General features: G+C 36.1%; 1 protein-coding gene across 2 annotated transcripts in view; it reads right to left on the bottom strand.

Moving 5' to 3' along the window:
* AGTPBP1 (ATP/GTP binding carboxypeptidase 1) overlaps positions 1-17,411 on the bottom strand; it is a 190,880-nt gene that overhangs the window by 126,406 nt on the left and 47,063 nt on the right. The window contains exons 4-8 of one of the 2 annotated variants that reach the window (XM_069575809.1): positions 17,000-17,067; positions 8,692-8,755; positions 8,150-8,296; positions 5,608-5,739; positions 3,687-3,780 (exon numbers count right to left, since the gene is read on the bottom strand). In XM_069575809.1, coding sequence (XP_069431910.1) covers positions 3,687-3,780; positions 5,608-5,739; positions 8,150-8,296; positions 8,692-8,755; positions 17,000-17,067 — 505 coding nt within the window. The remainder of the gene's footprint in view (positions 1-3,686; positions 3,781-5,607; positions 5,740-8,149; positions 8,297-8,691; positions 8,756-16,999; positions 17,068-17,411) is intronic. The other variant, XM_069575810.1, reaches the window with a different exon arrangement.

Here is a 17,411-nt window from a genome sequence, read left to right as displayed (position 1 = left end):
AGAAGGAAAAGCTTAAGCCCCAGGTACTCATAAAGTTATTTCAGTTGGGAGGTCAATCCTTGCAATTACCTCCAAACCTATGTATGCTAAGTTGCTCAGTCATGTGCGACTCTTTGCAACCCTATGGACTGTAGCCTGACAGGCTCCTCTGTCCATGGGGATTCTCCAGGCAAGAATACTGGAGTGGGTTGCCGTGCCCTCTTCCAGGGGATCTTCCCAACGCAGAGATCAAATCTACGTCTCCTGCACTGGCAGGCAGGCTCCTTACCATTAGCACAACAAGGGAGGCCCCTCCAAACCTATAGAGAAACTCAAAATGATAGTGTTACAATAAATTCAGAGTTGCTTCCTTGTAAATTAACAATGTTTAAATCCAAAACCTAAAACTGGAAAGGAAAGGAAATCTAAAAGGGAAGCATCGCTCTTCAAACATAAATAATAATCCTCAATCTTCTTCAACTAAATGCAGGGTACTATTTAAGGACAGGAAGAACTGTGACACAAATGCTCTAGATGTTGAGATTGTTTAATTATGGGGGGAGACCCTATGATTATTCAAAATAATAAAGGAATCATGATACAGATGTCTGATCAATGAATGTTTATCCTTTTCAAAGCAAAGTTTAAAAAAAGGTGTTCTTTTTAAAACACAGAGAAAAGAATGAAGGGATAATTTAGATAATGACATTCCTTTCTCAGAAGTTTAGACCCACTGATTTCTACATGGTTTTAGAAATATATCATGTTGTATATTATAAAGATACTTGTAAAATGTTCTTATCTCCTAGGAACATTGTATATTAGATTTAGTAATGGGTTATAATAGGTTAATTTAGATCTTAAGTAGTGGATCATAGTCATTAGATAAAAATTAATTATGAAGTACTGTAAACATCAAAAAGAGGAAAGGCATAAAAATTTTAAAGATAAAGAATATATTTTTAATATTAACTAGGATTCATTCATCCACATTACTATACTGCTTACCTAAACTAATTACACTGCATTAATATAGGCACTGTGCTAATTACAGGAATTATCTAAACCCTCAAAACAATCTTATGATGTAGGCACCAATACTACTATTTTACAAACAGGAAACTGGGACATAAAAAGTTAGGTAACTGGGGCTTCCCTGGTGGCTCAGTGGTGAAGAATCTGCCTGCCACTGCAGGAGACATGGGTTCAGTCCCTGGTCTGGGAAGATCTTACATGCTGCAGAACTAACTCCATGTGCCACAACAATTAAGCCTGTGCTCTAGAGCCCTGGAGCTGCAACTCCTGTGCCCACATGTCACTACTACTGAAACCCATGTGCACTAGAGCCCATGTTCTGCAACAGGAGAAGCCACCGCAATGAGAAGCCCACGCACCACAACTAGAGAGTAGTTTGTGCAGCAACAAAGATACAGCACAGCTATAAATACTTTACTTCATATCATGAAGCCAGTAAGTGACAGAGCTAACAGGTAGATCCAGTTTCTGCCTGCTTCCAGAGTCCATTCACTGCACCTATTCTGGAAGCTGGTCTTACTAATTGTGATACAATCATTTTCTTTTATCTTGTCACATTTCATCAGATGCTCTAAGACTGTATAATCTTTATATAGGTAAATATGCCACCATCCCACCAAATACTTAATAAATAATTGTATGTGCAAGTAAGCACCTATTTTCAAGAAGGGAACAAGCTAAATATTTGACCTTTATTAAGAAAGGGTGAAAAGACTGGGTATGTTCTGAACCTAATTCACCGCAAAATTTAGCCTATGAATAGTTGATGTGGACAAGTTTTTCCTTATAAAAGATTCACAACTAATAGAAGTAAAAGAATGAGAAAATTAGAAAAGTCATTATTTTGCACATTTTTAAGAAATAATGGATCTAAGCAATGTCATGAAATATTGCTAAGTGATTAGGTGATAGGAGATGGACCACTTCAACTCGACAATTTTAAGTAATGCAAAACAGAGACCCAGCACCACCTATGAAATATTTTGATAATTAAAAAAAAAATCTAATCAAGCCTCAAGCTCCATCAGTCTACAAAAAATTTGAAAGTATACCTACAAGTTAAAAGACCCCAGGATATAGTTATCTTAATCTATGTTGTGACATTCTATTAAATGTCACCCAGATCCTTCACCAAATAAATCAGAAACAAAAAAACAGAGGGACAGGGAATAGTTACTGACTGCAAAAGATTACAAGACTTATCAATCAAACAGAATGTAGAAGAGCTCTTATTTCAATCCTGATTTGAGCAAGACAACTGTAAAAAAAAAAAAGAAAGAAAGAAAGACATTTCTTAGACATTCAGAAGATATTACATGATCTTAAAGAATTATTAATATTGTTGAACAAAAATATGATACTTCGGTAACACTAAAAGAAAAAACTGTCTGATAGTGATAATACTAAAGAATTAACAGAATAAATGTCATGACTGATATTTGCTTTAAAATACTGGTAGGAGGGAGACAAAAAAGGGAAAGATGAAATTTAAATTGCAGAATGTTGACAATTGTTGAAATTGACTGATGGGTATATCAGGGTTCATTATTCTATCTGTGTGTAGATTTGGAAATTTCCTAAATATAATGAGGAATAATGTGTGTACTTTGTTTTAAACAAACCAACTGCAAAAGGGCATTTTGAGATAACTAGAGAAAAGTAGACATACAGAATTTTAGATTGTATTAAGCAATCAATAAATTTGTTGAGTATGATTATAGTATTATGGTTAATTTTAGGTCCTTATTTAGCAGAGTTACATAATGAAGTATTTAGGGGGAAAATGAGAAAATACCTGGTACTTGCTTACAGAAATTCATATATAAGTAAATAATATCTGGGATTTGCTTAAAAAAATACTTTAGGAAACATAAACAAAAGTGTGGAGGGGGAACAAATGAAACAAAAATGGCAGAATGTTCATAATTGTGGAATATAATAAGTAATTAATATAAATAATTCAAGATAGTTAGTTTAATATAATATAAATGCTATATTTGTTTGGAAAATTCCAAAATAATTTTTTTTAAAGAATGACCATTAAAATGGCTTAAGAAAGCGCTAATATAATGAAATAACTGAAAACGCTTTCAAGTTCTGAGGTTGAAAGACACACAAATGAATGTGTGTGTGTATATATATATATTTGTGGGTGTATGTGTATATATATACATATATACACACAAACATAAATATACATATATGTAGTATATATTTTGAGACATACATATATATATACATATCTCAAATAAGCAAAAGAATGACATTATTTAACAAAAAAGAAACATATAAATTTAAAATATACCCAGATAATTGTGAGAATGAAGGAAATAGTCAATGAAAGATTATAAAATTGGGTAGGGAATATAGTAGGCACTCAATAAATGTTTCTGAATGAGTGATACTCTGTAAATATCTTTTTTCCTAGTATCTAGGAATATTCAAAGTCTAAATTTCTATAACAGTATAAATTCAGTTTTCTAATTCTGATATATTTTTGAAGATTAAACTTTATACTAAAGAAAATCTTTGTCATAATTAAATCACTATATAAGAACTAAGAAAGGACCCTAGACATAATTGAACTCAATCATCTCACTATACAGATTAAGATGATAAGGCCCCAAATATCAAAGGGTATATTTGTATTTACACTTAAAACATTTACTCACTTCATAAGACTGGAATTCTTCTTACTAAACGGTCCGATGATTTTAAACATCAGTTCCACAACTCCATTTTTCCCTAAAGATACAGAATTCACAGCTGGGAAGGGGAAAAAAAAGATGAAAAGTGATTTAAAAACCTCAGTGGATAGAAATGTTTATACATGTGGCACATGGCCGAAAAACATATACAAACTGTTTAGTAAATGTGAACTCTAAGTCTCTCATAAAGTCCACCTTAATTGATACTTCAAAGGCATGCCAATGGGAAGATGAAGTGGGAAAAGAAGTAAATAAATTATGAAAGTTCCTAGAAGTTGTTAATTCTTTCAAATATGGTGAATTGCCCAAACGCAACAACAAATCAGATCTGCAGGTCAGATTTTAGAAGCAGGTCAGATCTAACAGCACTATAGGAAAGATGGCTGTGGTCTAGGCGAGAAGTAATGAGGACCTTAATTAAAGCGACTGCAGTAGCCAAAAACAGGTCACAACTTTAGACAGAACATGCAAACAATTACCTAACCAGAAAACTGGGCCTAACATTTTCAATCCTGGAAGAAATATTATTTAAAAATTATAGATATACCATTTACTAGCCTCCTGGTGCTTAATGAAATAAAATGCCCTAAAAATGCAGTTCCTAAAGTTTTATATGACAATTTTAATTTCCTCTTTATCTGCTTATCGCTCCATTATCACTTCTAATTTTAGTCTATTTTGTCTTTCTTTTTCCTAAATTAGGGAATTCAGTGGTTCATCTATTTTTAAACCAATTGTTTTGTTTTTTAATGAATTTTTTTAAATTTTATAATGTATTTCTTCTATTTCATTCTCTACTTTCCTTATGTTTATTGCTCTGTTCCTAATTTCTTTATAAATAGCCAATTCATTAATTTCCTTATGCTCTTTTTAATTACATAAGTGTTAATTATTTAAGTGTTCAAAACTATTTTTCTGTGAGCACACCTTTAGATATACTTTCAAAGTATAGATAGTGATAATAGATAAATACATACACATACACACAAACCTACCACTGAGATTATCATTACTTTGCAATGATGTTCTTATAATAAAACGTACTCTAAAATCTCAATGTCAAGCATCTTGTTAACATTCCAATCTCATATCCATAGTCAGGAAATGGAAAATCCATACCTCGGGTGTTGGGACCTAATATTATATTAGCGAGAGAGAGAGAAAGAAAGAGTATGTATGGGGTGTGTGTGTGGGGTGTGTGTGTGTGTGTGTGTTGTGAGACACTTCATCTGGAAGGGTAGGTGTGGGGGGTGTGTGTGTGTGTATTTGTGTTGGGGGACACTTTATCTGAGGCTATCTCTCCGTGTGTGTGTGTGTGTGTGTGTGTTGTGAGATACTGCATCTGAGAGGGTGGGTGTGGGCGTGGGTGTGTGTGTGTGTTTATGTTGGGAGACACTTCATCTGAGGCTCTCTCTCTGATCACTGCTCTCTACAGCTTCCTCAGAGGCTCCTGTCCTATTAATTTTGGTTCTTCTACTTCCCTATTGATTGCTAAAGATAATTAGCTTCAGGTGTCTATGCCACCACATTCCTTCCTTCTCAATTTTCCTCTCATCTGTAAAAATCCAAATAGACACAGCAGTTTTTCCAGTTGTCAATACTCGGATATTCTTCAACATCTCTTCCACAGGCTGCCTACTTATCAGCCTAACTACACACCTTTACAAATGGGGGGAATTAATGAGAATTCTTAAGACTTTGTCAACTCACCTTCTTACATGCATCACCTTTGAGGGAGTGGTTAGAATTACAAAGAGCCATATTAAATATTCTCGTTCCTTGTCCACAACTTTCAGAGATTTATGGAGTTAAAGTACTTTAAAATTTTCATTTTGTGTTAATGTGACAACATCGAGCTAACTAAAAGCTGCTCTGAAATACTTACAGTTGGCAGAATATACTCGTAAAAGCTGAAGACAAGGCAAAACCAAGCGATGATTCTGCAAATTCTGTTTGACCAAATTCAGGGTTATATTTAGAGCTCCATTAATTCTAGCTTTCACTCCAAATTTTTTGTCTGTTTAAAAATAAATGAAAAAAACATAATTTATTCCTATGTAACTTTTGGTTAAAATTAAAATGTCATAAAACAATGGAATTCCTAAAATTAATGCTATGAATGCTTATTATCAACTATTAATATAAAGTTGACCTGAAATAACTAAAGCTGTAATCATTTTCTTATATATTTTAATACTTCTTACACTTCTAAAACATGGCTTGAAAGAAAGAGTAGGAGGCAGGCAGAAATATAGGGCAGGGCAACAGAGGCTGGAGTGGCCCAACACTTAAACCATTATTGAAAGGAATAACTTAACTGATTTACCCCACACAGGAAAGTCTCTCCAGCTTAACACAGTCAAAGGAATGCCATCACACGGTTAAAGAGAATTGGGAAGAATCTTAATGTACATTACCAACATTATTTACTTAATATTTACTGTACTGTTTTCAGACTTAGAATATGCATGCATGCATACTAAGTCACTTTAAGAGTGACTCTTTGCAACCCTATGGACTGTAACCCAGCAGACTCCCTGCCAATGGGATTCTCTAGGCATTAGAATACTGGAGTGGGTTGCCATGCCCTCCTCCAGGGGATCTTCCAGATCCAGGGATTGAATTTGAGTATCCTATGGCTCCTGCATTGCAGGCAGATTTGTTATTGCTGAGCCACTGGGGAAGCCCAAAAGAATATAATGAACAGCTTATTAGAAAATAATCTAAAAAATATTATCAAATAAATTTCTAGAGGGAGCTAATTCTTAACAAAGAAAAGGAAGAAAAGAAAGTTCTTGATTTTTATTATTAGGAAGAGATTAAAATAGTTAAAAAAAAAACAATCTGGACAACAAGAATTTAAGAATGTTAAGATTTTTAACTAAGGAAGTAAGCACGACTAGCAAGCAGTTATTTCATCAACAGACAATGTAAGTCAAAAAACCTAATATTCCTAAGGGAAAATTATTCTCAGCCCATAAGGGAAAAGTAAAAAAGTTAGAAAACCACCCAAGAAATTCAAATATAATTCAATAATATAAAAATGTAAAACTAGGACAAATAATTAAGGAAACAGCAAAAATTTAGAAGTATAGAGGAAAATATTAAAAGAGCTACAACTTACAAGGGACCTTAAAGAAATAAAAATATAAAGTAAACAATATCTTAATTTAAGCACAAGAAAGATAATGAAAGCTTTATGCTTTAATGAAAAGCATAAGAAAGATAACCTGGTTTTAAATAGAGGAGGAGGCATGATATAACAATATTCACCAATACAAAAAGGTTTTCTCATTTTATTTTTCATTTTCAACAAAAATTTCAGAAAGCAGCCCTTAAATCTCAAATATAAGAGTTTAAAATTATAAGAAAGAGCTAACATGTTTCTTAAATAAACTGAATATATGTTTAAGTCTTAAGGTCCCTAAGATACCTGAAAAATTAAAGTCATCTCAGGGATACCTTAAGACAATGATTACTAACAGTGTTACTTAAATATTCATACAATACTAAAAGATACGCATGAAATACACGTAAGTATACAAACTGCATACACATTTTCAGACACTTTTTAGAAAAAGCACTGTAGCCAAATACTTTAAAGTTTAAAGCCACAAGGCAATGGCAGAACCGTTAAAAAAATCACTGCTCAAAGAGTTTAGAGAGTCATTTCAATTTCTGTGCAGACAGACAACTCTACACTGAGCTTAGGTTCTAGTCAAAGAATGCTTTTCTCTTTTAACCTAATCTAAATCAGCTTCCTCTCTTGTATTATAGCCTATGTTTTTTCAATTTGTAGTTTTCAATATTTTGTGTGTCTTACTATTGTAATAAATCAGTCTTACAATTTTTTATATCTTTTTTGACCTTAACTAGCTTGTAAGCTTTTTAAGCATTGAGACATGACTACCACTTTGTGACAGTCCATCACTGACTCAATGGACATGAGTTTGAGCAAATTCAAGGAGGTAGTGAAGGACAGGGAAGCCTGGCACGCTGCAGTTCAGGGGGTTGCAAAGAGTCGGACATGACTTAACAACTGAACAACAATGAAAAGAAAACACGTTTTATATCTATGCTCCTCAAAGCATCTCCACGCACACTCCCTCCTTCTAGCCTCAACAATATCCATGTTATGTGTATCCTTTATAACATATACATGCCAGAAACACACACACACACACCAAGACACATTTCTGATTCTGACACATTTGTGTCTTCCTTTTTCCATCACATGCAATAGAAATATGTGGGAATTTAGGATCCTCAATTCATGTAGGTCACTAGTTGACTATAAAAAGCATTCCTAACTAAGGCTAAGAATAAGCAGTAAAATTTTAGATTTTAAAGTTTACCAGTTTCAAGGCACACAGAACCAACGTAACAAAAGTAGTTCCACTTGATAGTCATGCAAGTGAAACCCTTACCTTTCGGTCCAATCTTTGCAAGAATGGAATGAATCTGCACCATTAACTCCTCATTCAGGGGTGATTCTTTGCTGGCATTCATAAGTAACTGTAATAATATTTGTGAACCACCTTTGGAGACCAAGAAACTCGCTCTTCGACCTCCACCTAAAAAGTTTTTTGAAAGAAATCTATTCAAACCACAAGTTCTTCCATAATATATTAGATATTGCACCTTGTTAGCATTCAAGTAAAAGTGATGACTTCAGAAGGCAAACAAATAACATAAAAATAAAATTTTACTTTATATTAATTAAAAAATAGCATGGACAGTAAATAAACACTGATGCAAAACTCATGTTCAAGGCTCTAAACCACATGGGTTTGAGGGACACTGGAAGATATCAAAAACAAAGCAACAACAAAGAGTATGACATTTTGGCTTCCAAATTCCAATACTCAGAATAGCCTCTGTATGAGAATCAGAAAATTCCAAAGTATACATGATACATTTTTGATCATTGTTTACAAATAGAAATAGACCAAAGGAAACAAAAACTTACCTGCTGACACCAGCTCAACAAGAATGCTCAAGATATTAAGTGTAGTTTGAAGATCTTTTGTGTTCTGAAATAAACAGTTTATTTGCTTTATTAAAACATTATAAATCTGTGATTCCCAAACTTCTCTCTGTTGGGAACTACCTACATTTACAGATGACCTATTTGGTTTCTCTAAGAATAAATGTATTTAGGTTTTCACTATTCTCATACATCACTTCAGTCTCTTCTTAATGCTCTTAAAAATTCTTGCAAATCACTTGAGCTACTAATATCAACAGGAATTAATTTGTCATTTGGACATATCAACTTCTACCAAATAGATAATACAAATAAATGTATCAAAATATAAAAGGCATGACTAACAGTCACTGAGTTCCCCTCTCAAAGAGTAACTGTATTATCAATTTTTTGTGTATCCAACAAGATAATGTACACACATAAAAGAAATCCAAGGAAATAAACATTTATATATAGATTTCTCCAAAAGATATAATTCTACCTGATATATTCCATTAGATGGCAATGCCATTGGTTAGGTAACCACCTATTAATGTGACATTTAAATATTTAAAATCTTTTGCTATTAAAAAATTGTAACCAAAACCAAGTATATACATTTCCAGGGAAGCAAGTACAACTATACATGGGAAATTCCTGGAATTTCTGGGTCAATGATATGGACATTTATTCTGACAGGTATTATTAACTTGCTCTTAGTGGAGCAATTTACACACCTACCAGTAAAATTGAAGAGTAATTATTAATATTTTCCAAAGTTTGGACAATTTAATAAGAAAAAATGTTTAAATACTGTACTATGGTTATATTTCTCTTACTAAAAGCAATGTTCAGAAAAATAGACAACAGAACTGTGGCCTATTCAAGAAACTGCCTGATCTCAGAATAGAAGGGTTTTACAGTGTTTATTTAGACAAATTTCAGAATTGCAGTGTATCAGTGACTAGAATGGGACTCGTGTTCTAACTCCTTCCAAAAAGGAATAAATATTGTCTCTGCTTCACCATTTAAGGGCAGAAACTAATGGGTCCAAAAATTCAAATCCAGAACAGAAAGAGGACCACACATTAAGCAGAGACCCTTGTCTTAGCACTGAGGGTATTATTAACTGGACCACTGACTCACTGGGGATGAAGTTGGAAGAATAAGAAACAAACATTTGTTAAAGAAAAGAATGGATTGTTACAGGAACAATATTACTATGTGTTTATCTTCTTCCTGGGTACACAGCCAAACCACATTTTCCACATTTTGTAATTAGGTTTGGGACAAATAATTGCGTTCAAGCCACTAAAACCTGAATGGAAGTTACACTGTTATCTCTAGGCCTTATCCAGATAGGTCTCCCTTTTCTAATTCACCACCTCCCATCTCTGCTGACTTCAATAGAGACAGGAGCATACAGAAAAAGTATGGGTAGCAATATACATATCAGACAAAAAACTTGTAAAACAAAAGATAAAGAAGGGAATTATGTAATAATAAAAGGACCAATACAAAAAGAGGATATTAAACTCATTAACATATATGCACTCAATATACAGCACCTAAAAATATAAAGCAAATAGTAACAGACACAAAAGAAGAAATTGACAATAATACTTAAGAGTAGGGGACTTTAACACCCACTTTAACACAATAAGGTATTGAGAGAGTTGACTCCAATAAGAGAGTCAATTCCTAGGCAGGTTGATAAGAATTTGGGAGGGGGTGGTCCCCGAGGAGAAAGAGGTCTGGAACTCAAGGAGGAAAGGACTTTTTTTCTCTACAGTCCTTAGTCTTTGTCACATAAAACTCTTTTTTTTTCTTTCTTTAAGCCCAGGACTGAGGATTACACAACAAACAACTCAATTCAAACTCTGTACTAAGGATTATATAACAACAATATATCCTGCATGAGGACAATTTCTCCTTGAAAGTGAAAGTGAAGTCCTGTCCAACTCTGCGACCCCGTGGAGTCTAGCCTGCCAGGTGCCTCCATCCATGGGATTTTCCAGGCAAGAATACTGGAGTGGGTTGCCATTTCCTTCGCCAGGGGATCTTCCTGACCCAGGGATCAAACCCAGGTCTCCCACATTATTATAGGCAGATGTTTTACCATCTGAGCCACCAGGGAAGTTTTCCTTCTTGAAAACCTGTCTAATCCTGTTCTTAGAATGTATATTATGGGAGTGGGTCTGGTAGGATCTTTCTATTGTTAAATTCTAATCCTGTTATTCTAAAATGCAAATTGTGGGAGTGGATCTGGTAAAATTTTTACAACCTTGAGACATTCTTTGATTTATTGTAATAGCTAAATAAAAAAGTATATAATTCCCTCACTAGAGCTAGCCAGGGGGGCACTCTCCATCCCCCTTCTGATATCTATGTCAGAAGCTTTCTCTGTCTCTTTTCATACTTTAATAAAACACTGCTACACAAAAGCTCTTGAGTAATCAAGCCTGGTCCCGGGTCCCGAAGCCAAATCTTCTTCAGAGATCACAAATCTGACACTGTTCACCATAAACTATCAGTATCATTGTACATATGTTCATGTGCCTTTTAATTTTTTGAGACTTGCTGTGTGGCCTAAAATGTGGTCTGTTCTGGAGAAGTTTCCATGTGCACTTGAAAAGATTATATACTCTGCTATTTTGGGATGTAATGTCCTGCTCACTTCAGTTCAGTTGCTCAGTCGTGTCCGAATCTTTGGACCCCGTGGACTGCAGCACGCCAGGCCTCCCTGTCCATCACCAAATCCCAGAGTTTACTCAAACTCATGCATTGAGCCAGTGATGCCATTCAACCATCTCTTCCTCTGTCATCCCCTTCTCCTCCCACCTTCAAACTTTCCCATCATCAGAGTCTTTTCAAATGAGTCAGCTCTTCACATCAGGTGGCCAAAATACTGGAATTTCAATTTTAACATCAGCCCTCCCAATGAATATTCAGGACTGTTAGGACTGACTAGTTGGATCTCCTTGAATCCAAGGGACTCTCAAAAGTCTCCTCTAACACCACTGTTCAAAAGCATCAATTCTTCTGTGCTCAGCTTTCTTTATAGTCCAATTTTCATGTCCATACATGACTACTGGAAAAATCATAGCCTTGATTAGATGACCCTTTGTTGGCTAAGTAAGAGTGAAGTCGCTCAGTTGTGTCCGACTCTTTGCAACCCCATGGACTGTAGTCTATCAGGCTCCTCCATCCACGGGATTTTCCAGGCAATAGTACTGGAGTGGGTTGCCATTTCCTTCTCCAGGGTATCTTCCTGACCCAGGGACTGAACCTGGATCTCCCTCATTGTACACAGACGCTTTACCATCTAAGCCACCAGGGAAGTTTGAGTAAAGTCTCTGCTTTTTATTGACTAGGCCAAAGCCTTTGACTGTGTAGATCACAATAAACCGTGGAAAATTCTGAAAGAGATGGGAATACTAGACCACCTGACCTGCCTCGTGAGAAACCTGTATGTAGGTCACGACACAACAGTTAGAACTGGACAAGGAATAACAGACTGGTTCCAAATAGGAAAAGGAGTATGTCAAGGCTGTATATTGTCACCCTGCTTATTTAACTTATATGTAGAGTACATCATGAGAAATGCTGGGCTGGATGAAGCACAAGCTGGAATCAAGATTGCTGGGAGAAATATCGACAACCTCAGATATGCAGATGACATCTTCTTATGGCAGAAAGTGAAGAAATAAAGAGCCTCTTGATGAAAGTGAAAGTGGAGAGTAACAAAGTTGGCTTAAAGCTCAACATTCAGGAAACTAAGATCATGTCATCCAGTCTCATCACTTCATGGGAAATAGATGGGGAAACAGTGGCTGATTTTACTTTTGGGGTCTCCAAAATCACTGCAGATGGTGACTGCAGCCATGAAATTAAGAAACGCTTACTCCTTAGAAGGAAAGTTATTACCAACCTAGACAGCATATTAAAAAGCAGAGACATTACTTTATCAACAAAGGTCTGTCTAGTCAATGCTATGGTTTCTCCAATGGTCATGTATGGATGTGAGAGTTGGACTATACAGAAAGCTGAGCACAGAAGAATTGATGCTTTTGAACTGTGGTGTTGGAGAAGACTCTTGAGAGTCCCTTGGACTGCAAGGAGATCCAACCAGTCCATCCTAAATGAAATCAGTCCTGGATGTTCATTGGAAGGACTGATGTTGAAGCTGAAACTCCAATACTTTGGCCACCTCATGCAAAGAGCTGACTCATTGGAAAAGACCCTGATGTCGGGAAAGATTGAAGGCGAGAGGAGAAGGGGACAACAGAGGATGAGATGGTTGGATGGCATCACTGACTCAATGGACATGAGTGTGGGTGAACTCTGAGAGTTGGTGATGGACAGGGAGGCCTGGCATGCTGCAGTTCATGGGGTCTCAAAGGTTTGGACATGACTGAGTGACTGTACTGAACTGATTAGACAGCCCTTTGTTGGCTAAGTAAAGTCTCTGCTTTTTAATATGCTGTCTAAGTTGGTCATAACTTTCTTTCCAAAGAGTAAGCATCTTTTAATTTCATGATTGCAGTCACCATCTGCAGTGATTTTGGAGCCCCAAAAAATAAGGTCTGTCACTGTTTCCACTGTTTCCCCATCTATTTGCAATGAAGTGATGGGACTGGATGCCATGATCTTAGTTTTCTGAATGTTGAGTTTTAGGCCAACTTTCTCTTTACTTTCATCAAGAGGCTCTTTAGTTCTTCTTCACTTTCTGCCATAAGGGTGGTGTCATCTGCATATCTGAGGTTACTGATATTTCTCCAGGCAATCTTGATTCCAGCTTGTGCTTCATTCAGCCCAGCGTTTCTCATGATATACTCTGCATGTAAGTTAAATAAGTAGGGTGACAGTATACAACCTTGACTTACTCCTTTCCCTATTTGGAATCAGTGTGTTGTTCCGTGTCTAGTTCTAACTGTTGCTTCCTGACCTGCATACCGATTTCTCAAGAGGCAGGTCAAGTGGTCTGGTATTCCCATCTCCTTCAGAATTTTCCACAGTTTGTGGTGATCCACACAGTCAAAGGCTTTGGTATAGTCAATAAAGCAGAAGTAGATGTTTTTCTGGAACTCTCTTGCTTTTTCCATGATCCAGCGGATGTTGGCAATTCGATCTCTGGTTCCTCTGCCTTTTCTAAATCCAGCTTGAACATCTGGAAGTTCACGGTTCACGTATTGCTGAAGCCTGGCTTGGAGACTTTTGAGCATTACTTTACTAGCATGTGAGATGAGTGCAATTGTGCGGTAGTTTGAACATTCTTTGGCATTGCCTTTCTTTAGGATTTGAATGAAAATTGTCCTGTAGCCACTGCTAAGTTTTCCAAATTTGCTGGCATATTGAGCGCAGCACTTCCACAGCATCATCTTTTAGGATTTGAAATAGCTCAACTGAAATTCCATGACCTCCACTAGCTTTGTTCATAATGATGCTTCCTAAGGCCCACTTGACTTTGCATTCTGAAGTGAGTGACCATACCATCGTGATTATATGGGTCACGAAGATCTTTTTCGTACAGTTCTTCTGTGTATTCTTACCACCTCTTCTTAATATCTTCTGCTTCTGTTAGGTCCATACCATTTCTGTCCATTATTGAGTCCATCTTTGCATGAAATGTTCTCTTGGTATCTCTAATTTTCTTAAAGAGATCTCTAGTCTTTCCCATTCTATTGTTTTCCTCTATTTCTTTGCATTTATCACTGAGGAAAGCTTTCTTATCTCTCCTTGCTATTCTTTGGAACTCTGCATTCAAGTGGGTATATCTTTCCTTTTCTCCTTTGCTCTTCGCTTCTCTTCTTTTCACAGCTATTTGTAAGGCCTCCTCAGACAGCCATTTTGCTTTTTTGCATTTCTTTTTCTTGGGAATGGTCTTGATCCCTGTCTCCTGTACAATGTCATGAACCTCCATCTATAGTTCATCAGGCACTCTGTGTATCAGATCTAATCCCTTGAATCTATTTCTCACTTCCACTGTATAATTGTAAGGGATTCAAATTAGGGCATACCTGAAGGGTCTAGTCAGTGGGTGTTAAAGTGCCCTACTGTTAAGCATTATTGTCTACTTCTCCTTTTGTGTCCGTCAGTATTTGCTTTATATTTTTAGGTGCTTATACTGAATGCATATATGTTAATGAATTTAATATCCTCTTTTTGTATTCATCCTATCATTATTATATAATGTCCTTCTTTGTCTTTTGTTTTACCCTTTTTTAAAAAAGGGTTTTTTGGTCTGGTATATGTATTGTTACCTATGCTTTTTTCTGTTTGTTCATGTCTCAATTTATTGAGGTCAACAGAGATGGGAGGTGGTGAATTACAAATGGGAGATATAAGGATAATTATTATGGTTTTCCAGGTGGCACCAGTGGCAAAGAACCCACTGCCAATGCAGCAGACATAAGACACAGAGCTTCGATCCCTGGGTTGGGAAGATCCCCTAGAGGAGAAAACGGCAACCTACTCCAGTATTCTTGTGTGGAGAATCCCATGGACAAAGTAACCTGGCGGGGTACAGTTGCAAAGAGTCAGACACAACTGAAGTGACTTCGCACACACACACATGCAAGGACAATTATTATAGAAATGCGAATCAAAACAATGAGGTTTCACCTCACACCTGTCAGAACGGCTATCATCAAACGAACACAAAAAACAAATGTGGCAAAGGATGTGGAAGAAAAAAACCTTTGTACACTGCTGGCAGGAATGTATATTGGTGCAGCCACTGTGGAAAATAGTATGAATGTTTCTCGAAACTAAAAATAGAACAACTGTATGATCCAGCAATTGACTTCTGAGTATATATCCAAAAAAATAAAAGCAACAAAAACATTTATTTTAAGAGATTTATGAACCCCAATGTTCATAGCAGTACTATTTATAATAGCCAAGCTATGGAAGCAACCCAAGTGTCCACCAACAGCCAAACAATATTACTCAGCCATAGAAAAAATGATGAAATCCTACAATTTGCAGTAATGCAGATGAACCCAGAGAATTTTATGCTTAGTGAAATAAATCAGAGAGAAAGACAAATATTATATGCTATCACTTATATGTGGACTCTAAAAAATAATACAAACAAATGGATAAAGCAAAACTGAAACAGTCTCACAGGTACAGAAAACCAACTAGTGGTTACTGATGGGGAAAATGGCATGTTAGGGGTATGGAATTAAGACTTACAAACTATTATGTAAAAAATACAGGCAACAAGAATGTATTGTACAGCACAGGGAATTTACAGTCATTATCTTATAATAATTTTAATGGATATAAACTGCAAAAATACTGAATCACTATGCTGTACGTCTGAAACTATAAAAAATATAATATTGTAAATTAATTAAACTAAAAAAAAAAAAAACAAAAACAGGAATTCCCTGGTGGTCCAGTGGTTAGGACTCTGTGCTTTCACTGCCAAGGGCACGGGTTCAATCCCTAGTTAGGGAAATAAGACCCTGTAGGCCATATGGTGTGGTGCATTCAAAACACAGACACAACACACACACACACTTTGGCCACCTGACGTGAAGAGGCAACTCACTGGAAAAGACACTGATGCTGGTAAAGACAGGTCAGGAGGAGAAGGGGTGACAGAGGATGAGATGGTTGGATGGCATCACTGACTCGATGGACATGAATTTGATAAAACTCTGGGAGACAGTGAAAGACAGGGAAGCCTGGTGCACTGCAGTCCATGGGGTCTCAAAGAGTCAGACATGACTGAGCAACTGAACAACAACACATGAACTCACTCCCTGATCTTTCCCCCCCAGTTCTAATGAGATATAATTTGACATATAACATTGTTTAAGTCTAAGGTATACAATGTACTTAATTCTTATTCTTAACATTGCACTGAATAAAATATAAAATTGTGATTCTGAGCATGTCCTGCTGATCCACCACAAACTTTTATACTAGCACAGAAATGCAATTAATATCAACAGTTATGCAACCAATGTATGAAGTACACTTAATCATGAATATATAGCAACTAACACAGTCAGAATTTCCAATTTCAATCTTTTAAGCTAAAGGTTTATTTCCAACTAGTGTTTTATTTTAACGTTAAGATTTAAAATAGGGTTATCATTATAACCATAGGGAAATAAAGTTAGAGGTTTACCTAATATATATCAGAATGCTTATATCCCCATTGTGAGTAATCTAAAAACTAAACTCCCATTCACTGGCTCTTCCACTAGGATAAAAATTCTGTACTTCAATTTTTTTTCCCCTCAGTACTAGTTGGTATTAACAGCTACATAATTAAAGCATATCAGTGACCAACCTCTAATGTTGACAGCAGAACCTCCATTCCTGTAGAACCTTTGGCTGTCATTTCTCTCCTTGTTTTTTCTGAAAAGTAGGGGGGAAAAAAAGCTTTCTTCTAAAACATGAAAGAAAAAAAAAACTGCATAAAGATTTATCATATAGTTAACATATAATAAGATTTAGTTCAGTTCAGTTCAGTCGCTCAGTCGTGTCCGACTCTTTGCGACCCATGAATTGCAGCACGCCAGGCCTCCCTGTCCAACACCAACTCCTGGAGTTCACTCAAATTCACGTCCATCGAATCAGTGATGCCATCCAGCCATCTCATCCTCTGTCATCCCCTTCTCCTCCTGCCCCCACGCCCTCCCAGCATCAGAGTCTTTTCCAGTGAGTCAACTCTTCGCATGGAGGTGGCCAAAGTACTGGAG

This window comes from Ovis canadensis, chromosome 2 (genome assembly GCF_042477335.2).
Source record: "Ovis canadensis isolate MfBH-ARS-UI-01 breed Bighorn chromosome 2, ARS-UI_OviCan_v2, whole genome shotgun sequence".
Lineage (NCBI taxonomy): Eukaryota > Metazoa > Chordata > Mammalia > Artiodactyla > Bovidae > Ovis > Ovis canadensis.
The sequence above is the reverse complement of the archived record's forward strand: the minus strand, read 5'-3'. Positions and strand labels throughout refer to the sequence as shown.